A 25,641-nucleotide genomic window follows, 5' to 3' on the forward strand; every position below is an offset into this window, starting at 1 on the left:
TGTTGTCTTGCATTCTCTTTCCAAGATCTAAGTATATTTTTGAATATTCAAATTTGACTCTTTCTTAAAATTAAAATATCAAAATGACCTCCCCAATATTAAATATCATAAAATGTCAGATTATCATTTATTCATGGAAATAACCTAATGAAAATTTCTTATTTACTAAAGAATAGTCCACTTATCCAAAGAAGATATGTATTTCAATACTGTCATTCTATAAGAACAAGACACCAAAAAGAAAATAATAAATTTAGTGTATTAAACTAGCTGCTTCTTGCCAATACAAGAAAACATATAAGCTAAATAAAAATGGATGTAAGTTTAACACTGAAACTTCATTCACAACATATTGGGTGGGCCAAAAAGTGCCTTCGGTTTTTTAAGTAAAAATAAAAGACACATTTTTCATTTTCACCAAGAACTTTATTGAACAACGTATTCACCTTTTTGTTCCACAACCTTCTGCCATTTTCCAGGCAACTTCGTTATTCCATCTTCCCAAAACTTTTTATCTTTTTGAGCAAAGAACTGTTCCAGGTGCCTTTTGCAGTTTTCCAGGGAATTTTTAATTTCCATTAAGAGAATTTTGTAAGGACTGAAATAAATGGAAATCCGAAGGTGCACTGTCTGGTGAATATGGAGGATGAATCAGAACTTCCCAGCCAAGCTGTAACGATTTTTGCCTGGTCATCAAATAGACACGCAGCCTTGCGTTATCCTGATGGAAGATTATGTATTTCCTGTTGACTAATTCTGGACACTTTTCATCGAGTGCCGCTTTCAGTTGGTCTAATTGGGAGCAGTACTTGTTGGAATTAATCGTTTAGTTTTCCGGAAGGAGCTCATAATAGAGGACTCCCTTCCAATCCCACCATACACACAACATCACCTTCTTTGGATGAAGACCGGCATTTGGTGTGGTTGGTGGTGGTGCATTTCGCTTGCCCCAAGATCTTTTCCATTCCACATTGTTGTACAGTATCCACTTTTCATCGCCTGTCACAATTTGTTTTAAAAACGGAACATTTTCATTACGTTTCAGTAGAGACTCACATGAGGAAATATGGTCAAGACGGTTTTTTTCACTTAACCTATGTGGAACCCAAACATCAAAGCGATTCACATAACCAAGCTGGTGCAGATGATTTTCAACGCTTGATTTGGATATTTTGAGTATGTCAGCTATCTTCCGCATGGTATAATGTTGATCTCAATTATTTTTTCGGTTTGATCCCTACCAACTTAAACTGGTCTACCCAACCGTGGAGCATTATCCAGCAAGAAATCTCCAGCACGAAACTTCACAAACCACTTTTGACATGTTTGATCAGTCACAGCTTGTTCTTCACACACTGCACAAATCTTTTTGTGTGTTTCAGTTGCATTTTTACCTTTCTTGAAATAATAAAGCATAATATGCTGAAAATATTGCTTTCTTTCTTCCAGCTTCAATATTTAAATGGCTACACAAAAATTCACCAATTTTGGTAAGTCTTTTTTTAAATGCAGGCTGATCTGACAGCTGTCACATACAATCTAACAAAATTGTTTCAAATAAAGTTAAAGACAACTAAGTGCTACTAGAGCCATCTTATAGAAAAAAACTGAACGAAACTTTTGGCCCACCCACTACAGTGGTCTTCTACTAGCAGAATTTGAAAATTACAGCTTTTCTGCTGTATTCTAAACAAAAATAATTAAAAATAAATTCAAATAATTTAGAATAAGTGATTTATTTTAATTCCCACAAAAACTGAAACTATCATTTACATCAGTTGCAACAGCAATAAAAATTAGAAGTAAATTCATTTCTTGAAAACACTTTTTATAAGCATAAAACAGAAGTAAAGGACACAAAAAGGTACTCCTTTTAAACTGAATATAATCTGATTACTTGTGACATACATACCTGCAGATGTACAAACAGCAAATGCATTCAAAACAGTGCAAGATTTAACTAATTTAGGACAGTATTCCAACCAATCCCAGCTCAGTTTTCAATTACTTGTGCAGGTTTATATAGTCACAAAAAGTAAATCTCTTCTAATATGTAACTGGCTGATGCCAATTCAGAACACTCCATATCAACACAACAATAACTATGGAAATCATGAGGTATGACTAATGCGGAAAAGAGCAAAACCCAATATCCAAAGTGCATATACTTCAATATAACTGCAATATATTTCTACTTTTGTAAAAAAAAAAAGTTTTCTTTAAACTATAAATCTAAAAGAAAAGCAAATGTATCATTTCACATTCTTTTTCTGAATTTAAAAAACATATACATATTTGTCCTTTGTTTTTGATAAGTTCAAATATGAATTGACAGTGGGGTTATTGTATTCTTTAAGAAAGCTCTATAGAATAGATGACTATAACATACTATATCTTCTTTAAGAAGTATGAGCTGAAATGTTAGGCATTCCTTGTGTTGTTTTTGTGTATATTTAAGGAATGCTGTTCTTATAAACAATGGCTTTGAAAATGAAATATATTATTTCAAAAATATATTTGAGACCAAAATATATTACTAGAGGATCTCTATAAAATGTTACCAAGGGCTTCTCTGGTGGCGCAGTGGTTGAGATTCCGCCTGCCAATGCAGGGGACACGGGTTCGTGCCCCGGCCAGGGAGGATCCCACATGCCGCGGAGCGGCTGGGCCCATGAGCCATGGCCGCTGAGCCTGCGCGTCCAGAGCCTGTGCTCTGCAATGGAAGAGGCCACAGCAGTGAGAAGCCTGCGTACCGCAAAAAAAAAAAAAAAGTTACCAAAATTATACTTATTTGTGAAATCAGGGAAAATGTTTTTAGAATTTATCTTTCTAGAAAAAAATGCTGCCATTTTTCTTCCTTTTTCTTTTTTCTGATTATCACAATTAAACATCAGAGGATTTCCCCCAATAAATACTGATGTAAATGTTGATTTCAAGGGCAAACAACTTTCATAAGAGTCTATTTCTCAGGCAGTTCACCATGTGTTGAGACTGAGGCAGCACTGTTCTGGTGTGAATTGTCATTGGACTGCTGTGAAGTATTCCTCCTGGGAGAGTTTGTTGGGATCCGAAGCTGATTGTCAGGTGTAGGCTTAGCAGCACTCGGTGACTTTGTAGAGGAATTAGATGGAAATCTGTGACGATTACTCTCCTCACCAGAAGTAGATGAATGTTTTTTTCTTCCAAATTCCTCACCTATAGGGGGCTGCAAATTATGAAAGACAACATAGTGATGATTTTACTATTTTTTCCTCCCTTCACTTTCTAAGGCCAGACTTTTCTAACAAGGGAAACTATGCCGGCACTTCAGTAAATTTTATTAGTATAATGAAAACTTAACAGCAATTTAAGGTATTAAACTTAAATTTCCTCCTTATCAGTCAATTCTTTCATTCAACATGTTTATTAAGCTACTCCTATGTTTTAGGGCTTGAACTAAATAGTAGGGCATAAGCGTAAGGCTGGGTTCGTTGTCTCTGGGAAAATGTTTCAGAGAGACCATTTTTCTTCTTTATACAACTTCTGTCAGTTGCAAAGCATTTATAACTCTAACCCCTTCCTTCTCCAAACTTCCACAGTATTTAAAATGCAAATAGTCATACTTAACAGCACTGATACAGGAAAACATGACACAAGTTTAAAAGCAGAGGTCTGAATTCTTGGCTTCTGTTCAGATAGGGCAAAAATCACTAGTATTATAAAGCAGGGACATCTGGTGACAGAACAGGCTGGACCACTCTAGAAACATAACTTTTTTTTTTTTTTTTTTTTTTTTTTTAAATTTTTGGCCATGCTGCAAGGCATGAGGGATCTTTGTTCCCTGACCAGGGATCGAATCTGTGCCCCTTGCATTGGGAAGTGCGGAGTCTTAACCACTGAACCGCCAGGGAAGTCTGAAACACAGCTCTTTAATTCCAGAGATGGAGGCACTTCTATTAACTCCATCCCTTGGCTATCAAATCTATTTACACAAAACTACAAAAGACAAACTAATTATAATACTAAGCAGAGATGAACCTAGCCTTCCTTTCACCTCTCTCTTTTCTGCTCTTTTTGATTCTTCTTTCCTTATTTCTCTCTTCTCTTCTTTCTCCTTTTCCTTTATCTTATTATGCTCATCCCCTTCTTTTCTTAAAATGTTTTCCTTTTCCTCTTGAAATCAAATTGTCTAAAGCCTATTCTCCTGTCTCTACACATGCACATAACATTCTTGCCCTAATTTTATTATGTGGGGAACCATAAATCCATGTTACATGAGCACGTGTTATGGAAACTATAGGATACAAGTACATAAAAAGTGAAAAATTTAAAAACTGCTAGTGAGGGGACTTCCCTGGTGGTCCAGTGGTAAAGAATCTACCTTAAATGCAGGGCACGCGGGTTCAATTTCTGGTCAGGAAACTAAGATCCCACATGCTGTGGGGCAACTAAGCCCATGTGCCACAACTCCTGAGCTCATGTGCCTCAACTAGAGAGCCTGCATGCTGCAGACTACAGAGCCCACATGCTCTGGAACCCGCGCGCCACAACTACAGAGTCCACAGGCCCTGGAGCCTGCACAACACAACTAAAGAAGAGAAAACCCACATGTCACAACTAGAGAGAAGCCTGTGTGCCACAACGAATATCCCGTGTGCTGCAGCTAAGACCCGACGCAGCCAAAAATAAATAAAATAAAATAAATAAATAATAAAGAAATCTTAAAAAAAATAAAAATAAATAAAAACTGCTAGTGAGAAATGAGTAACATATCCACATAAAAGTTACTAAATCCATAAAATGTTTATCATGCATATCAAAATTAAAGTGAACTGACCATTGCTCCATGGTTATGTAAGATATTAACATTTAGGGACTCTGGGTAAACAGAATATATGGGAATTCTCTATACTATTTTTGCACCTCTTTTAAAGTTTGATTTCAAAACTGGAAAGTTAAATTTTCAAAATTAAATTTAAAAAATAAAAATTATAAAATTAAACTTAAGAAAGTCACTGATAGTTCAAGCATAAGAGTAATAAAAATAATACAGGGGAAAGGACTTAAAACTTACATCAACACGGAAGTCTTCCAACTTCTTAAAGCTACAGAGGTAATCCTGAAGTTTGGGGTCAATAGACTGTGTCTTAGATTGAGAATATTTTAGATAAGTCCCAAACTTTTCTAATCCATACAGCTGACCTAATAACAAAGAAGAACATACATGATAAAATATACAGAATCTTTAAAAAATGATTCATATTGGATATGATCCTACCAGCATTAAACCATGTCTTCTATGTACACTTTATCTAGACCTTGAAGATAAGACATTGTAATGAATAATGGCAGCTAACATTTATTGAGCATTTGCCATGTAACAGGTATTATTTAAGTGGTTTATTGTATATTAAACTAATTTGAACTATATACAACCCTGTAATATAGGTGCTCTTGGGTATATTACTGATGAGTAAACTGGGCTAACAAGGTTTTGGGGTTTTTTTCTTTGTTTGTTTTTCTAACAAGGTTAAGTAACTTACCCATGGCCACAGAGCTACAAAGTAGGGGAAATGGGATTCAGACTTAGGGATCTAGCCCAGAGTCTGCACTGTTACTCACTGTGCTATTCCACCTTTCCAATCACACTTGCTCATGTTGCATAGAATTTTCATGTAATGGAACATCAGTGAGTAGTCATGTGTGTCAAATGAATAAAGACAAAATACAAATCCATAAAGGAAATACTTCAGAGTGGCTATTTTCCAACATCTCACAAGTAAGACCTTCATACTATATGGTGCTCTATCCTTCATCACAAACCATAATAGTGGCCTGAAAGTCTTAAATAGTCTGCCCTAAAAAAAAGTTACAAACTCCCTATTTATTGACAGACTCAGATTTACAATTTCCAAATAGAATAAGTTTATTGTTTTGTTTTACCAGATTCGTAGTCTTTTTTGGTTTCTTCTTGGAAATCCTTAAAAATTTCTTGTCTGAATTTTTTTTCCAGTCCATAACTATAAAACCTGAACAGACATTCTAATCCATACCTGTGGGAAGAAAATAAAAAGTTTATAATAAATTTTTTCCTATGACAATGCAAATAGTCATATTTAACAGCACTGATACAGGAAAACATGACACAAATAATCTCAAACAAAAGTGTTCAAATGTATGTAATTTTTAGTACGCAGATTTTTAGCTGAAGTGGTAATTAGTAATCTACAGCTGGCTTTGCTATTTTTGTTGACTCAGGCATAGCATCTCATGGAGGTATACTGGGAATATGCAAAATAAGAGGCAGCCCTTGGACAACTACACTATGGCTTCTTTGAACAGACACAGGATCTCTCCCTGGCATTTCTGAAGAACTCCCTGGTATTTTTCCCTGGTATTTCAAAAGATTTAGTGACACATTGGCAATGTTTTAGATTTTTTCCCAAACCAAGGCTTATAATAGTGTGTTAGTACATGGTATTAAATACTCGAACATAATCTCTAGGAAGATAAAGACCATACTCTTGGGCCATAGACTCTAGGTGTGGTTGACCCATTCAACTATAAAGGGACAAACCTAATTAAATGTCTCCTAAGAGAGCCTTCCTGCTTATAAAGTATATGAAATAAAAGATATTTTGCCAAAAGAATTGTATCACTGCATAAATCAGAAAAATTTGTTTCTTCTTACAGCTATCTAAAGAAACTGAGACAAGTTTTGGACAGTGGATCAAGAAACTACATGGGCTCAACCTTCAACTAATGGTGATGAGCAGAACCCATGAGAGTGGACATGGACAAGGTCAATGGACAGCAGTAAAGTGACCAATCTAGCTCATTCAAATAAAGCATGTCGCAATTTAGAAAATCCCTCATTTAGAATCCTTAAGTCATTCTGGGTGCCTCAGTGGAGGAGAGGCTATATTTCTTCATTCCTGGTATCATAATACTGCCCAACCATTATTCACAGGAAGAAGGATGTGTATCTGTGTGTGTGTGTGTGTGTGTGTGTGTGTGTGTATGCATGCATATGTCCTCTGTAACCAGCTTATTTACAAGATAGAGAGTGACGGTCTCTCTGGAAGAATAAACAGGTTTCTTGGTAAGATGGCAAGAGGAATGCAGGACTATCAACCATACACTAACCTGAGCCCTTTCCTTTGGTAGCCATAAATGACACTATTCCTTGAGCTTGTATGACTGAGGCTAAGGGGACTGAGTACTAAAGGAACAACAGTTCAGAATGACAAACCTGTCTTAATACTCCTCTTATGGGATATTATATTGATACCAGTGGTTCTCAACCTCGACTACATATGTGAACCATCTAGGAAGCTTTTAAAAAAAATGCTGATGCCCAGGCTCCACTCCAAACCAATGAAATCATAATCTCTGGGGGTGAAGCCTAGGCTTCTTTCTTTCTTTCTGGAAAGCAGGATTGAGAAATTTTAGGTTTTATCAAGTAAATGACATTTTAGAGGAATGTTAGGATTCTTAGATTTTTGGTAAAGGCCAACTGACTACTACAATATCTGGATTTCTAGTCTTATTTTTTAGCAAACTAATTCCAAAGATCAAAAATATGACATTAATAATACAATCTAAATATGCAGCATAAATCCTGGAGTAAAGAGCAGGGGCAAATGATCAGTCTCTCAGTTGTCATTTACTCACTGACCAATCACTGTGAGACAGCTTAGATGAGTAGAAAACAAAAAGGCTGAGAACCAGAAAGAACTACATTTGAATTCTAGGCTTATAATCATCTCTCTAAAAATGGGGATAATAATATCCTACTTTTCAATAATAGATAATATTTGTAAAGCACTTAGACCAGAGCTGGCACATTGCAGATATGTATGTAATTAATGTTACTTCTCTCCTTTCTTCTTGAAACCATCCTACTGCTAATGTTAGTCAATGGATATATTCAGTACTGATCTTCTTCCTAATAAAAGTAACCCTTTATTGAGCACTTACTATGTATCAGTTAGTATGTTAAGCTATTATAAACATACACAGAATACCATAGGAACAAAGAAGAGGAACTCCCAATCTAGACTTGGGTAGAAATGGGATCAGAAAAGTTATAGAAAGTCCTGAGGAACAAACGGAAATTGTTTGCATAAACAGCAAAATATGCTGAGATTAATTATAACAAATGCTTTCAAACTTTTCTAAGTCCAATAGTAAGAAAAATATTTTACCTTGTGACCAAGTCAACACAACACTCACATATATACGTGTGTACATAAAAACATATATGTTTTGTAAATAATTAAATTTGTATTTATGTATGAATTGTAAAACATATTAACCTTACTATGTTCAGTGCAGTCTGATATTTTCTATTTTTTTAAGTAAGTCAGAACCACTAAATTGATTTCACAACCCACTAAAGAGTAGCAAAACACAGTTTGAATGAGAACATCTAGATCAGCCACTATGAAGAACAGTTTGGAGGTTCCTTAGAAAAATAAAAATAGAACTACCATATGATCCAGCAATCCCACTCCTGAGCATGTATCTGGAGAAAATTACAATTTGAAAATATACATGCACCCCAACGTTCATAGCAGCATTATTTACAATAACCAAGACACGGAAGCAACCTAAATGTCCATCAACAGATGAATGAATAAAGATGTGGTACATATATACAATGGAATGGTACTCAACCATAAAAAAAGAATGAAATAATGCCATTTGCAGCAGTATGGATGGACCTAGAGATTGTCATACGAAGTAAGTCAGACAAAGACAAGTATCATATAGATATCACTGATATGTGGAATCTAAAAAGATGATACAAATGAACTTATTTACAAAACAGAAACAGACTCACAGACTTTGAAAACATACTTATGGTTTGTTTTCCAAAGGGGAAAGGTGAGGGGAGGGGTAAGTTAGGAGGTTGGGATTAACAATATACACACTACTGTAGATAAAATAGATAATTAACAAGGACCTACTAGCACCGGGAACTCAAACTATATGGGAAAAGAATCTGAAAAAGAATGGATTATATGTATATGTGTAACTGAATCACTTTGCTGTACCCCTGAAACTAACACGACATTGTAAATCAACTATACCCCAAAATAAAATAAAAAGTTTTGAAAGAAAGAAATGGCAAATATTGCCTTCAGTGCCAACTCTGATAAACTGGCAGCAGCTATCAAAGCTGTGATAAGAAAGACTATAAATCTGAATTCAAGAATAATATTAAACAATGCTGAGATTGATTTAGAGATGTCAGTAATGGACAGAGAAGAGGGAAAAAGATGTACACATGCCATTTATCTATCATTCCTGATCAAGATCAAGATTCTAGATGAAAATTAATGGGCTTTATTTTTACACAAGTCAGTGCAAATGTAAATTTTTTTTCAAAGAAATTTATTTGCATATCTTGTATTCCTCTTGAAGATCACAATATTGATTAACAATAGATTCTTATTTGAGCTTTACAAGAGGAATCCATTTTTAGAACCTGAAGAAGGGTAAATTTAGGTAAATATTGAGTGGAAAATTATCTTTTTTCTTCTTCCATCTCATCTTCCTTCCTCCCTTTTCCCAAGAATGAATAGCTTAGCTTGCATGAATCCATTTCATGTTCCTTCTCATCCTCTTGATCTGTTCTCAATTCAGCCCTATTGGCACAAATTCCCCTGAACATTTCTCATGGAAGCAAGATCTAACCTAGACAAAAAGAAGAGTTAGCAAAGCAGAGGGAGGATGAAGAGAAGAATAAGCAGAGGTAAGAATATGTACAGATGTCTAGAGGCTAGAGAGCTCAGTTCATTTGGAGAACATGTAGTTCAGTACCACGGTTGCCTAGAGGACTACAGTTGACCCTTGAACAACGTGCACGTTAGGAGCGCCAACCCTCCCACAGTTAAAAATCTGAGTATAACTTAAAAGTTGGCCCTCTGTATACACAGTTTCTCCATATCCACGGTTCCTTATCCACAGATTCAAGCAACCATGGATTATGTAGTACTGTAGTATTTACTATTGAAAAAATTCTGCATATAAGTGGACCCATTCAGTTCAAACTGGTATTGTTGAACAGTCAACTGTAGTAGGAAAAAATGAGACTGAACAGGTGCGTCAGGATGTATCATGAGAGACCTTATTTTTTCTTGTCTCAAGGAATCTTAACTGGTTTGGCTCTAAGCATGTAACAATTTGGGGATGTATATGCACATCCAAGGGAAATCTGTAATGGTAGGGGCAAGAGAGAGAAAAATCTGTCTTTCAAATTACATTTGGCCTTTGTACCAGCCCCTAACATGGTTCCAAACATGATACCCACAAACTTGTGTAGTCCCCTCCTACATTATACCACGGTTGGTCTGTGTGAACACTATAATATGGCAGAAGTGATGTCACTTTCAAGTGCAGGTTAAGTAAGACACCGAAGCGTTCATCTTGGAAATTCTCCCCCTTTCTTAGATCATTCACTCTGGGTGAAGTCACATCGTGAAATGCCCTATGGGGAGACCTATGTGCCAAGGTACTGAAGCCTCCTGCCAATATCCAAGTGAATGAGCTTGAAGAAGATCCTCTAGCCTGAGTCAAGTCTTCAGAGACTGCAGCCCTGTCCAATACCTTGACTGCAATCCTATGAGAGAACTGAACCAGAGCCACCCAGCTAAGCTGTTTCTGGAGTCTTGACCCTTAGAAACTATGAACTAATAAATGTTTGTTGTTTTAAGCTTCTGCGTTCTGGGGTAATTTGCTATGAAGCAATAGAAAACTAACACAGTCCTTCTCCCAGTTATCACGTGGTACTTTCACAGTTCAAAATCAGGCTACTTCCGTACTAGTTTTAGTATTTTTAAAAAATTCCCTCGAAGTGTAAAAATATGAGAAAATATTTGACCTGTAATTTTCTTTTGCATCTTCCCAAGCAAGTCGTCTAAATTCCTCATACATTGTTTTATTGAAGTGATCTCTGAGGAAGAAGGACCAGAAACGAAAGAGGGTATTCATTTTTTGGGACTGGCCAATTCCCAAGTGTTTTCTTTCTGGAAAAAGTCAAAACAGCAGATGTTTTACATAGCATAAAATAAAGAAAGCTGAAACATATTAATCCCCAATTGGGTTTCTTTTAAACAAAGAACAAACAATCCATTTTCTGACTTACTGCTCAAATTTAAGCATTTGCGGGCTTCCCTGGTAGCGCAGTGGTTGAGAGTCCGCCTGCCGACGCAGGGGACACGGGTTCGTGCCCCGGTCCGGGAAGATCCCACATGCCGCGGAGCATCCGGAGCCTGTGCTCTGCAATGGGAGAGGCCACAACAGTGAGAGGCCCGCGTACCACAAAAAAAAAAAAAAAAAAAATTTAAGCATTTGTCAATAGTAACAAGAATATAGTAAGCTTTATTTCCTAATGTGTCTAAGCTACAAAATACATGAATAAAGAATATATATAAACCCATTTACTTAAGGCAATTATAACAAAAGACTATTTTAACCTGATATTAAATGTCACAACTTGAATTTTTTAGTATTATGTTTTAATTTTAAAGATAGCTATATAAAGGAAGGCTCTTACCACTTAGGCATCTTCTACGATACTTGTGGTACACTTGTTGGGTAAAGCCATTTTCCTTCAAAAGTTCGTGAGAAGGGTGCTGAAACTTTGGGAATGAATGAGGAGTACATCCATAACTTCCTACTAGTGGTGCACCTTCTGAAGGTGAAGCATTTGAACTGCTGTTTGAGGAGGGGGAAAAAAGACTTCAAACTGAAATATCAAGAACCAAGTGTTTAAACCAATTTGTACTATTTGTTTACTGAGAATCTGAGCAGTGGAAAAGGCATTAGTCCCTAAAACTCTCCTAAACTAATGATACACGGATCTACATATGAATTGCTATCTATGTTCAACACATGGGTAAATTCAGAAGTTGATAAAGGACATGGTCATAAATTCTCAAATTAAAACAATAAGTAGAAGCAGATAACTGACTAGCTAGCTTACTCTTCTCTTCCAGATACATTATTAATTTAGTTTATATTTGTATTTTTCTTATAGTACTGGGGAAATTTTCAATTTTCATGAGTAATTAGGTTAATGATATAAATTGAATAAGTGGATAAAATCTGGCACAAAGGCAATATTTTCATTATCCTAAAGACATACCTGTAATTCTGTAAATCAATTTCACTTCTGAAATTTCACCTGTATCTATCTTTTCCTTTTCATCTTCACTCTGTTATTCAAATTGAGGCTTTCCTCCTCTTTCACTTGAACTAATTGGTCTCCTTGTTTTTTCAATCTCCCTCCTCTATACTGCCACCAAAATGATCTTCCTAAGACTGCTCTAAATCAGTGGTTCTCAATGTGTGGTCTGTAGATGCTTGGAGGGGTTCCCAAGAACCTTTCAGAAAGTCTGCAAGGTCAAAACTATTTTCACAACAATACTTAGACATTATTTGCCCTCTTCACTGTGTTTACATTTGTACTGATAGTACTAAACAATGGTGTATACAACTGCTGATGCAAACTGAGGCAGTGGCACCAAACTTTACTTACTAGTGGTTATATTATTCACTGCTTTGTACTTGAAAAAAAATTTTAATGCCAGTTTCACCTTAAGAGTTCCTTGATGAAGCAAAAAAAAAATATTAACTTTATGAAATCTTAACACTTGCGTACGTCTCATTGTGTGTCACAAAATGGGACAGAAGCTTTAGTTTTGCAAAATGAGAACATTCTGGAGATATTTCACAACAACGTGAATATACTTAACACTACTGAACTGTACTCCTAAAAATGGTTAAGATGGTGAATATTTCATGCTATGTGTTTTTTATAACAATTAGGGGGAGAAAAGCACTTTTGCAGCATATAAAAATATGATGGCTGTTGTTATGAACTAAATGTTTGTTGAATTCCTAACCCCCAATGTGATGGTACTAGGATGTAAATAAGTCATGACAGTAGAGCTCTCATGAGTGGGATAAGTGCCCTTATGAGAGGAGACACAAGAGAGCTTCCTTCTCTCTCTGCTCTCTGCCATGTGAGGATACAACAAGATGGCCATCTGCAAACTAGGAAGCAGGCCCTCACCAGATATGGTATCTGTTGGCACCTTAATCTTGGATCTGTGAGAAATAAATGTTTGTTGTTTAAGCTCCCCAGCCTATGGCATATTTGTAACAGCAGTACTAACTACAACAGTTGTCTTAAAGCACTCATGTGATAAAACTGTGAGCTGAACTGTTTTTTTCATGGAATACCATTTTTAATTAGAAGAATAGCCAACAAATTATGGTTATTCAGACTTTGTTTTGTGTCAGACATTTCCTTGAAAATGAACAAAATGAGTCTGTAACGTTCAGGAAAAATTCGAGCTTTCATGCAAAAATAAGAATTTTGGAAACTTTGTATTTGTCGCCATGAGCCTAGTAATTCCCACTCATACCTAAACACTTATCTAATGAAACCAGTGCTGGGTTATTTTTTAGGAGTTTGTGTGTGTTGTAAAATATATATGATATTTGTAATTTTAGCCATTCTTAAGTGTACTACTCATCAGCATTAAATATTCACAATGTTATATAACTATTACCACTACCTCTACCAAAACCTTCTTTATCATCCCCAACAAAAACTCTATCCATTAAATAATGAATAACCCCTTTCCCTCTCCCTGCAGTCCCCAGTAACCTCTATTTTACTTTGTCTTTGACTATTCTAGGTACCTCATATAAGTGGAAACATACTATATTCATCCTTCTCAGTCTGCCTTATATCACTAAGCATGTTCTCAAGGTCCATCCATGTTGAAGCTGAAATCAAAATTTCATTCTTTTATATGGTTGAATCATATTCCATTGTATGTATATACCTACTATGTTTATCTAGTCATCTGCTGATGGACTCTAGTGTTGTTTCCACCTTCTGGCTATTATGAATAATGCTGCTATAAACATGGCATAAAAATATCTGTTCAACTCCCTCTTTTCAATTCTTTTGGATATATACCTAGGAGTCAAATAGCTAGGTCATGTGTTAGTTCTGTGTTTTACCATTTTGAGAAATGCCAAACTGCTTTCCACAATGGCTGCAGCATTTTATATTTCCAAGAGTAATGCACAGGGTTCTAATTTCTCCACATCCACACAAATATTTGCTTTCAGTTTTTTTGATTATACATATCTGTATTAGTCAGCTCAGCTGCCAAAACAAGATACCACAGACTAGATGGCTTACACAATAGAAATGTATGTTCGCACAGTTCTGGAGGCTAGAAGTCCAAGATCATAGTGCCAGCAGCGTTGGCTTCTGGGGAGGCCTCTCTTCCTGGCTTACAGAGAGCCACCTTCTCATTGTGTCCTCACATGGCCTTTCCTCTGTCTACACGCAGAAAGAGAGAGATCTCTGGTGTCTCTTCCTCTTCTTATAAGGTCAGATTAGGGCCCCATTGTATGGTTTCATTTAACCTTAATTATCTCCTTAAAGGCCGTATCTCAAATACAGTCAAGCAGGGGGGTTAGGGTTTCAGCATATAATTTCAGAGAGACAATTCAGTCCATAACACCATCCTAATGGGTATGAAGAGATATCTCATTGTGGTTTTTGATTTGCATTTCTCTAATGATTAATGATATGGAACACATTTTCATGGGTTTATTGGCCATTTGTATATCTTCTCTGGAGAAATGTCTATTCAAATCCTTTCCCAATTTTTGAATTGGGTTTTTTGGGAGACTTCTATATATTTGGAATATTAACCCCTTATCAGATATATAATTTGCAAATATTTTCTCCTATTCAGTAGGTTGTCTCTTCACTCTGATAGTTTCCTTTGATACACAAAAGTTCATAATTATGATGAAGTAAAATTTATCAATTTTTCTCTTTTATTGTCTGTGTTTTTGGTGTCATGCTCAAGAAACTACTGTCAAATCTAGGGTCATAAAGATGTTCCCCTACATTTTCTTCTAAGAGTTTTACAGTTTTAGCTGTTAAGTTTAGATCTTTGATCCATTTTACTTTTTTGGTATCTGGTATAAAGTATGGATCCCATCCTTTCACACATTGGATATACAGTTTTCCCAGAACCGTTTGTTAAAAAGATGACCCTCTCCTTCACTGAACAGTCTCAGCACCCTTCTAGAAAATAAACTGACCATATATGACAGATTTTATTTCTAGACTCTCTATTCCATTGGTCTATACGTCTGTCCTTATGCCAAGACCATACTGATTTAATTATTGTAGCCTTGTAGTAACTTTCAAAGTTGGGAAGTGTTGGTCCTCCAATTTTATTCTTCTTTTTAAGGTAATTTGGGCTTTTCAGGGCTACTTGCAATTCCATATAAATTTGAGGATCAGCTTTTCCATTTTTGTGAAAAAGGCTATTGGAGTTTTTGTAGGGATTGTGTTGAATCTGTAGATCACTTTGGATTATAATAATGTCTTAACAATGTTAAGTCTTCCTATCCATGAAAATGGATTGTCTTTCCATTTATTTAGGTCTCCTATAATTTTTTCATCAATGTGCTTTGTAGTTTTCAGTGTATAAGTCTTTCACCTCCTTGGTTAGATTTATTCCTAAGTATTTAATTTTTAGATGCTAATGTAAATACAACTGCTTTCTTAAATTACTTTTCAAATCGTTCAATGCTGCATATAGAAACACAACTGATTTATGTGTATTTTGTACAGTGCAACTTTGCCAAATTTGTTTATTAGCTTCAGTTTCTTTCTTGGTTTTTTTTTTCTAACAGCTTTAATGAGGTATAATTTCATTCAATAAACTGTACACAATTTAAGCCTATATGTAATTTTTAAAGATACACATACATGCTCATGAAACCATAACCACAATCAAGAAAGTGATGACATTTATCACCTGGGAAAGTCCCCTCAGGCCCCTTGGAAATCCTTCTACTCCTCCCTTCCCCCTCAAGCAACCACCATCTGCTTTCTGTTACTATCAATTAGTTTGCAGTTCCTAGACTTTTTAAAATTTTTTTTAATTTTTTTTAGTTTCTGCTTTATAACAAAGTGAATCAGTCATACATACACATCTGTTCCCCCATCCCTTCCCTCTTGCATCTGCCTCCCTACCACCCTCCCTATCCCACCCCTCCAGGTGGTCACAAAGCACCGAGCTGATCTCCCTGTGCTATGAGGCTGCTTCCCACAATCTACCTTACGTTTGGTACTGTATATATGTCCATGCCTCTCTCTCGCTTTGTCACAGCTTACCCTTCCCCCTCCCCATATCCTCAAGTCCACTCTCAAGTAGGTCTGTGTCTTTATTCCTGTTTTAGCCCTAGGTTCTTCATGACATTTTTTTCCTTAAATTCCATATATATGTGTTAGCATACGGTATTTGTTTTTCTCTTTCTGACTTACTTCACTCTGTATGACAGACTCTAGGTCTATCCACCTCATTACAAATAGCTCAGTTTCGTTTCTTTTTATGGCTGAGTAATATTCCATTGTATATATGTGCCACATCTTCTTTATCCATTCATCTGATGATGGACACTTAGGTTGTTTCCATCTCCGGGCTATTGTGAATAGAGCTGCAATGAACATTTTGGTACATGTCTCTTTTTGAATTATGGTTTTCTCAGGGTATATGCCTAGTAGTGGGATTGCTGGGTCATATGGTAATTCTATTTTTAGTTTTTTAAGGAACCTCCATACTGTTCTCCAAAGCGGCTGTACCAATTCACATTCCCACCAGCAGTGCAAGAGTGTTCCCTTTTCTCCACACCCTCTCCAGCATTTATTGTTTCTAGATTTTTTGATGATGGCCATTCTGACTGGTGTGAGATGATATCTCATTGTACTTTTGATTTGCATTTCTCTAATGATTAATGATGTTGAGCATTCTTTCATGTGTTTGTTGGCAGTCTGTATATCTTCTTTGGAGAAATGCCTATTTATGTCTTCTGCCCATTTTTGGATTGGGTTGTTTGTTTTTTTTGCTATTGAGCTGCATGAGCTGCTTATAAATTTTGGAGATTAATCCTTTGTCAGTTGCTTCATTTGCAAATATTTTCTCCCATTCTGAGGGTTGTCTTTTGGTCTTGTTTATGGTTTCCTTTGCTGTGCAAAAGCTTTGAAGTTTCATTAGGTCCCATTTGTTTATCTTTGTTTTTATTTCCATTTCTCTAGGAGGTGGGTCCAAAAGGATCTTGCTGTGATTTATGTCATAGAGTGTTCTGCCTATGTTTTCCTCTAAGAGTTTGATAGTGTCTGGCCTTACATTTAGGTCTTTAATCCATTTTGAGCTTATTTTTGTGTATGGTGTTAGGGAGTGATCTAATCTCATACTTTTACATGTCCCTGTCCAGTTTTCCCAGCACCACTTATTGAAGAGGCTGTCCTTTCTCCACTGTACATTCCTGCCTCCTTTATCAAAGATAAGTTGACCATATGTGCATGGGTTTATCTCTGGGCTTTCTATCCTGTTCCATTGGTCTATCTTTCTTTTTTTGCGCCAGTACCACACTGTCTTGATTACTGTAGCTTTGTAGTATAGTCTGAAGTCAGGGAGCCTGATTCCTCCAGCTCCGTTTTTCGTTCTCAAGATTGCTTTGGCTATTCGGGGTCTTTTGTTTTTCCAAACAAATTGTGAAATTTTTTGTTCTAGTTCTGTGAAAAATGCCAGTGGTAGTTTGATAGGGATTGCATTGAATCTGTAGATTGCTTTGGGTAGTAGAGTCATTTTCACAATATTGATTCTTCCAATCCAGGAGCATGGTATATCTCTCCATCTATTTGTATCATCTTTAATTTCTTTCATCAGTGTCTTATAATTTTCTGCATACAGGTCTTTTGTCTCCTTAGGTAGGTTTATTCCTAGATATTTTATTCTTTTTGTTGCAGTGGTAAATGGGAGTGTTTTCTTGATTTCACTTTCAGATTTTTCATCATTAGTGTACAGGAATGCCAGAGATTTCTGTGCATTAATTTTGTATCCTGCTCCTTTACCAAATTCATTGATTAGCTCTAGTAGTTTTCTGGTAGCATCTTTAGGATTCTCTGTGTATAGTATCATGTCATCTGCAAACAGTGACAGCTTTACTTCTTCTTTTCCAATTTGGATTCCTTTTATTTCCTTTTCTTCTCTGATTGCTGTGGCTAAAACTCCCAAAACTAAGTTGAATAAGGATGGTGAGAGTGGGCAGCCTTGTCTTGTTCCTGATCTTAGTGGAAATGGTTTCAGTTTTTCACCATTGAGGATGATGTTGGCTGTGGGTTTGTCATATATGGCCTTTATTATGTTGAGGTATGTTCCCTCTATGCCTACTTTCTGGAGGGTTTTTATCATAAATGGGTGTTGAATTTTGTCAAAAGCTTTCTCTGCATCTATTGAGATGATCATATGGTTTTTCTTCTTCAGTTTGTTAATATGGTGTATCATATTGATTGATTTGCATATATTGAAGAATCCTTGCATTCCTGGAATAAACCCCACTTGATCATGGTGTATTATCCTTTTAATGTGCTGTTGGATTCTGTTTGCTAGTATTTTGTTGAGGATTTTTGCATCTATGTTCATCAGTGATATTGGCCTGTAGTTTTCTTTCTTTGTGACATCCTTGCCTGGTTTTGGTATCAAGGTGATGGTGGCCTTGTAGAATGAGTTTGGGAGTGCTCCTCCCTCTGCTATATTTTGGAAGAGTTTGAGAAGGATAGGTGTTAGCTCTTCTCTAAATGTTTGATAGAATTTGCCTGTGAAGCCATCTGGTCCTGGGCTTTTGTTTGTTAGAAGATTTTTAATCACAGTTTCAATTTCAGTGCTTGTGATTGATCTATTCATATTTTCTATTTCTTCCTGATTCAGTCTTGGCAGGTTGTGCATTTCTAAGAATTTGTCCATTGCTTCCAGGTTGTCCATTTTATTGGCATAGAGTTGCTTGTAGTAATCTCTCATGATCTTTTGTATTTCTGCTGTGTCAGTTGTTACTTCTCTTTTTTCATTTCTAATTCTATTGATTTCAGTCTTCTCCCTTTTTTTCTTGATGAGTCTGGCTAATGGTTGATCAATTTTGTTTATCTTCTCAAAGAACCAGCTTTTAGATTTATTGATCTTTGCTATCATTTCCTTCATTTCTTTTTCATTTATTTCTGATCTGATCTTTATGATTTCTTTCCTTCTGCTAACTTTGGGGGTTTTTTGTTCTTCTTTCTCTAATTGCTTTAGGTGCAGGGTCAGGTTGTTTCTTCGAGATGTTTCCTGTTTCTTAAGGTGGGATTGTATTCCTATAAACTTCCCCTTTAGAACTGCTTTTGCTGCGTCTCATAGGATTTGGGTCGTCGTGTCTCCATTGTCATTTGTTTCTAGGTATTTTTTTTATTTCCTCTTTGATTTCTTCAGTGATCACTTCGTTTTTGAGTAGTGTATTGTTTAGCCTCCATGTGTTTGTATTTTTTACAGATCTTTTCCTGTAATTGACGTCTAGTCTCATAGCATTGTGGTCGGAAAAGATACTTGATACAATTTCAATTTTCTTAAATTTACCAAGGCTTGATTTGTGACCCAAGATATGATCTATCCTGGAGAATGTTCCATGAGCACTTGAGAAAAATGTGTATTCTGTTATTTTTGAATGGAATGTCCTATAAATATCAATTAAGTCCTTCTTGTTTAATGTATCATTTAAAGCTTGTGTTTCCTTATTTATTTTCATTTCGGATGATCTGTCCATTGGTGAAAGTGGGGTGTTAAAGTCCCCTACTATGAGTGTGTTACTGTCGATTTCCCCCTTTATGGCTGTTAGTATTTGCCTTATGTATTGAGGTGCTCCTATGTTGGGTGCATAAATATTTACAATTGTTATATCTTCTTCTTGGATCGATCCCTTGATCATTATGTAGTGTCCTTCTTTGTCTCTTCTAATGGTCTTTATTTTAAAGTCTATTTTGTCTGATATAAGAATTGCTACTACAGCTTTCTTTTGATTTCCATTTGCATGGAATATGTTTTTCCATCCCCTTACTTTCAATCTGTATGTGTCTCTAGGTCTGAAGTGGGTCTCTTGTAGACAGCATATATATGGGTCTTGTTTTTGTATCCATTCAGCCAATCTGTGTCTTTTGGTGGGAGCATTTAGTCCACTTACATTTAAGGTAATTATTGATATGTATGTTCCTGTTCCCATTTCCTTAATTGTTTTGGGTTCGTTATTGTAGGTATTTTCCTTCTGTTGTGTTTCTTGCCTAGAGAAGTTCCTTTAGCATTTGTTGTAAAGCTGGTTTGGTGGTGCTGAACTCTCTCAGCTTTTGCTTGTCTGTAAACGTTTTAATTTGTCCATCAAATCTGAATGAGATCCTTGCTGGGTAGAGTAGTCTTGGTTGCAGGTTTTTCTCCTTCATCACTTTAAGTATGTCCTGCCACTCCCTTCTGGCTTATAGAGTTTCTACTGAGAGATCAGCTGTTAACCTGATGGGGGTTCCCTTGTGTGTTATTTGTTGTTTTTCCCTTGCTGCTTTTAATATGATTTCTTTGTGTTTAATTTTTGACAGTTTGATTAATATGTGTCTTGGCGTATTTCTCCTTGGATTTATTCTGTATGGGACTCTCTGTGCCTCCTGGACTTGATTAACTATTTCCTTTCCTATATTAGGGAAGTTTTCAACTATAATCTTTTCAAATATTTTCTCAGTCCCTTTCTTTTTCTCTTCTTCTTCTGGAACCCCTATAATTCGAATGTTGGTGCATTTAATGTTGTCCCAGAGGTCTCTGAGACTGTCCTCAGTTCTTTTCATTTTTTTCTTTATTTTGCTCTGCAGCAGTTATTTCCACTATTTTATCTTCCACATCACTTATCCGTTCTTCTGCGTCAGTTATTCTGCTATTGATCCCATCTAGAGTGTTTTTCATTTCATTTATTGTGTTTTTAATCGATGCTTGATTCATCTTTAGTTCTTCTAGGTCCTTGTTAACTGTTTCTTGCATTTTGTCTATTCTATGTCCAAGATTTTGGATCTTGGAAATAGAATCTTGGATCATCTTTACTATCATTATTCTGCATTCTTTTTCAGGTAGACTGCCTATTTCCTCTTCATTTGTTAGGTCTGGTGGGTTTTTATCTTGCTCCTTCTCCTGCTGTGTGTTTTCTGTCTTCTCATTTTGCTTATCTTACTGTGTTTGGGGTCTCCTTTTTGCAGGCTGCAGTTTCGTAGTTCCCGTTGATTTTGGTGTCTGTCCCCAGTGGCTAAGGTTGGCTCAGTGGGTTGTGTAGGCTTCCTGGTGGAGGGGACTAGTGCCTGTGTTCTGGTGGATGAGCCTGGATCTTGTCTTTCTGGTGGACAGGTCCACGTCTGGTGGTGTGTTTTGGGGTGTCTGTGGACTTTTTATGATTTTAGGCAGCCTCTGTGCTAATGGGTGGCGTTGTGTTCCTGTCTTGCTAGTTGTTTGGCATAGGGTGTCCAGCACAGTAGCTTGCTGGTCATTGAGTGAAGCTGGGTGCTGGTGTTGAGATGGAGATTTCTGGAAGATTTTCGCCGTTCGATATTATGTGGAGCTGGGAGGTCTCTTGTGGACCAGTGTCCTGAAGTTGGCTCTCCCACCTCAGAGGCACAGCACTGACTCCTGGCTCCTCAATTTGGGATGATTCGTTGTCTATTCATGTATTTCATAGATGCAGGTTACATCAAGTTGATTGTGGAGCTTTAATCCGCTGCTTCTGAGGCTGCTGGGAGAGATTTCCCTTTCTCTTCTTTGTTCTCACAGCTCCCCGGTCTCAGCTTTGGATTTGGCCCCACCTCTCTGTGTAGGTCGCCGGAGGGCGTCTGCGCCGGAGGGCGCAGACAGGACAGGGTTAAAGGAGCAGCCGCTTCGGGGACTCTGGCTCGCTCAGGCCGGGGGGCAGGGAGGGGCACGGAGTGTGGGTGGAGCCTGCAGCGGCAGAGGCCGGCGTGACGTTGCACCAACCCGAGGCGCACCGTGCGTTCTCCCAGGGAAGCCATCTCTGGATCCCGGGACCCCGGCAGTGACGGTCTTCACAGGCTCCCCGGAAGGGGGGCGTGGACAGTGACCTGCGCTCGCACACATACAGGCCTCGTGGCGGCGGCAGAAGCCCCAGCGTCCCATGCCCATCTCTGGGGTCCGCGCTTTTAGCCGCGGCTCGCGCCCGTCTCTGGACCTCCTCCAAGCAGCGCTCTTAATCCCCTCTCCTCGCACACCAGGAAACAAAGAGGGAAGAAAAAGTCTCTTGCCTCTTTGGCAGGTCCAAACTTTTTCCCGGACTCCCTCCCGGTTAGCTGTGGCGCATTAGTCCCTTCAGGCTGTGTTCATGCCGCCAACCCCAGTCCTCTCCCTGCGCTCCGACTGAAACCCAAAACTCAGCTCCCAGCGCCACCCGCCCCAGCGGGTGAGCAGACAAGCCTCTCGGGCTGGTGAGTGCCGTTCGGCACTGGTCCTCTGTGCTGGAATGTCTCCGCTTTGCCCTACCCAGGTACGTGGGGAGTTTCTTGCCTTTTGGGAGGTCTGAGGTCTTCTGCCAGCGTACAGTTGGTGTTCTGTAGGAGTTGTTCCACGTGTAGCTGTATTTCTGGTGTATCTGTGGCGAGGAAGGTGATCTCCGCATCTTACTCTTCCGCCATCTTCCCCGGAAGTCTCTTTCTTGTTGATTCTTTGGAATTTTCTATTTATGGAATCATATTATTTGTGACTAGAGATAGATTTACCTCTTCGTTTCATATCTGATGTCCTTTCTTTCATTTTGTTCTCTATTAATTCTGGCTAGGACTTCCAGCACAACAGTGAATACCAACGGCAAAAGCATGTATCCCTGTCTTGTTCCTGATCTTAGGGGGACAGCTTTCAGTCTTTCTCCATTGAGTATAATGCCAGCCATGGGTTTATCATAAATGCTTTTTTCATGTGAGGAATTTTCTCTCTAATACTAGTTTTCTAAGAGGTTTTAATCATAAAAGGAAGTTGGATTTTGTTCTTTTCTATGTCAATTGATATGATTATGTAGTTTTTCCCTTAGTTCTATTAATATGATATATAATGTTGATTTTCTTGTATTGAACCACTCTTGTACTGCTGGGATAAATCCTGCTTGCCATGGTGAATAATCCTTTTATTATGCTATTGGATTTCATTTGCTAATATTTTGTTGAGGACATATGCATCTATATTCATAGGGATACTGGCATATAATTTTATTTTCTTGTGATATTTTTATCTGGTTTTGGTATTAGGGTAATGCAGGCCTCAGAGAATAAATATTCCCTTCTCTTCAATTTTTTGAAGGAGTCTGAAGAGAGTTAGTGTTAATTCTTCTTCAACTATTTGGTAGAACTTACTAGTGAAGAAATTTGGTCCAGAACTTTCTTTGTTAGGGATTTTTGATTCCTGATTTGATCTCTTTACTTCTTATAGGTGGGTCAAATCTTTTATTTCTTATTGAATCAGTTTAGGTAATTTATATGTTTCAAGGAATTTATGCATTCCTTCTAGGTTACCTAATTTGTTGATGTATAGTAATTTGTTCATAGTATTCTCTTAGAATCCCTTCTATCTCTATAAGGTCAGTAGTAATGTCTCCATTTTCATTTCTGATTTTAGTTACTTGTATCTCCTTTTTTTCCCTTGGCAGTCCAGCTAAAGAAAGGCTTGTCAGTTTGTTGATCTTCTTAAAGAACCAACTTTTGATTTCACTGATTTTCTCTACTGTTTTACTCTTCTCTATATTATTTATTTTTACTCTAATCTTTAATATTTTTTTCCTTCTTCTATCTTTGTTTTTAGTTTGCTCTTCCATTTTGAATTCCTTAAGGTAAAATGTTAGGCTACTGATTTGTGATTTCTCTTCTTTTTAAATGTGATTTCTCTTCTTTTCTCTTTTTTTCTCTTCTTTTTACAGCTGTAATTTTCCTGCACCCCGTAAGATGTGGTATGCTGTGTTTCCACTTTCATTCATCTCTAAGTACAGTCACCCCTCAGTATTCATGGAGGAGTGGTTACAGAACCCTTCATGGATGCGAAACCCATGGATATGGAGGGCCAACTGTAATTTCCATTGCAATTTCTTCTTTGACCCATGGGGTACTTAAGAATGTGTTGTTTAATTTCCACATATTTGTGAATTTTCATTTTCCTTCTGTTAGGGGTTTCTAACATCATCCCACTGTGGTCAGAGAGGATACCTTGTGTGACATTTCTTTTAAAATCTATTGAAACTTCTGTTATGGCCTAACATATGGTCTATTGTGGAGAATGTCCAACGTGTACTTATGAATTTGTATTCTGCTATTGCTGGGTGAAATATTCTATAAATGTCTGTTAGGTCTAATTGGCTTATTATGTTGCTCAAGTCCTCTATTTTGTTAATCACCTTATGTTGAGTTGATCTATGCATTACTGAAATCAGGGTATTGAAATCTCCAACTATTCTTGTAGAACTATTTATTTCTCCTCTCAATTCTGTCAGTTTTTGCTTCATATAACTCCCGAAGGGCTGTTATTAGTTACATAAATGTTTATAATGAAACTTCTATTAATATATAATGTCCTTATCTCTTGTAATATTTTTGGATTTAAAGTGTATTTTGTTTGATATTAAAATAGCCACCCCAGCTCTCTTAAATTTGCATCTTTTCACTTTCAATCTATTTGTGTCTTTGAATCTAACATGAGTCTGTTGTAGACAGTATATAGTTGGATCATGTTCTTAATCCATTCTGCCAATCTCTGCCTTCTGATTGGAAAATGCAATCTATTCATATTTAAAGTACTTACTGGTAAGGAAGGACCTGCCATTTTGTTATTAGTTCTCTATATGCCTTATAGATTTGCTGTCCCTCCTTTCCTCTCTTATTGCCTAACTTTTGTGTGGTTTCTTTTCCTTTTGAATAAAATATTTGATCCCTTCTCATTTCCTTTTATATATATTCTATAGATATTTTCTTTGTGGTTATCATGAGGATTACACTTAACAAAAACTCTGCTCTTATACACCTCTGTTCCCCACTTTCTGTTACTGATGTTATAAATTACATCTCTATACACTATATACCCAACAACATAGATTAGTAATTTTTTAATGCATTTGTCTTTTAAATAACATATAAAGTAAAAAATGGAGTTACAAATTAAATTACAACAAAACTCTTACCAAAGTTCTTTCTTTCTTCAGATGGCTTCATGTTACTGTCTAGTGTCCATTCATTTCAAACTGAGAACTATCTTTAGCATTTCTTGCTGGGCAGATCTAGTGGTAATGAACTCTTTCAGATTTTTTTCTTTTTTTTTTTTTTGGTATAAAGACTTTATCTTTTAGAGGAGTACTAGGGTTACGGCAAATTGCGTGAAAGGTATAGAGAGCTCCCTCATACCATCTGCATGCCTTGCTCCCCACAAAACAGCTTCCCCCACTATCAACATCCAGCACATCTCCCATCAGAGTTGTACATTTGTTACAATTGACAAACCCACAATGACACGTCATAATCACCCAAAGTCCATAGCTACATTAGCGTTCTCTCTTGGTGTTGGACATTCTACAGGTTTGGACAAACGTAAAACGAGATGCAGTCATCATTAGAGTATCATACACAGTATTTTCACCTCCCGAAAAATCCTGTGTTCCACCTGTTCATCTCTCCCTCCCCCCAACCCCTAGAAACAACTGGTCTTTTTATCACCTCCATAGTTTTCCTTT

General features: G+C 37.0%; 1 protein-coding gene across 1 annotated transcript in view; it reads right to left on the bottom strand.

The window, feature by feature from the left end:
- Positions 1-1,783: 1,783 nt before the first annotated feature.
- Positions 1,784-25,641, bottom strand: part of LARP1B (La ribonucleoprotein 1B) — a 146,132-nt gene continuing 122,274 nt past the window's right edge. The window contains 5 exon segments of the mRNA XM_082642345.1: positions 1,784-3,205; positions 5,054-5,181; positions 5,923-6,032; positions 10,868-11,012; positions 11,543-11,703. Coding sequence (XP_082498471.1) covers positions 2,960-3,205; positions 5,054-5,181; positions 5,923-6,032; positions 10,868-11,012; positions 11,543-11,703 — 790 coding nt within the window. The 3' untranslated portion in view covers positions 1,784-2,959.

The sequence above is a fragment of the Mesoplodon mirus genome (assembly GCF_964341445.2).
Source record: "Mesoplodon mirus genome assembly, chromosome: 2".
Classification (NCBI taxonomy): Eukaryota; Metazoa; Chordata; class Mammalia; order Artiodactyla; family Ziphiidae; genus Mesoplodon; species Mesoplodon mirus.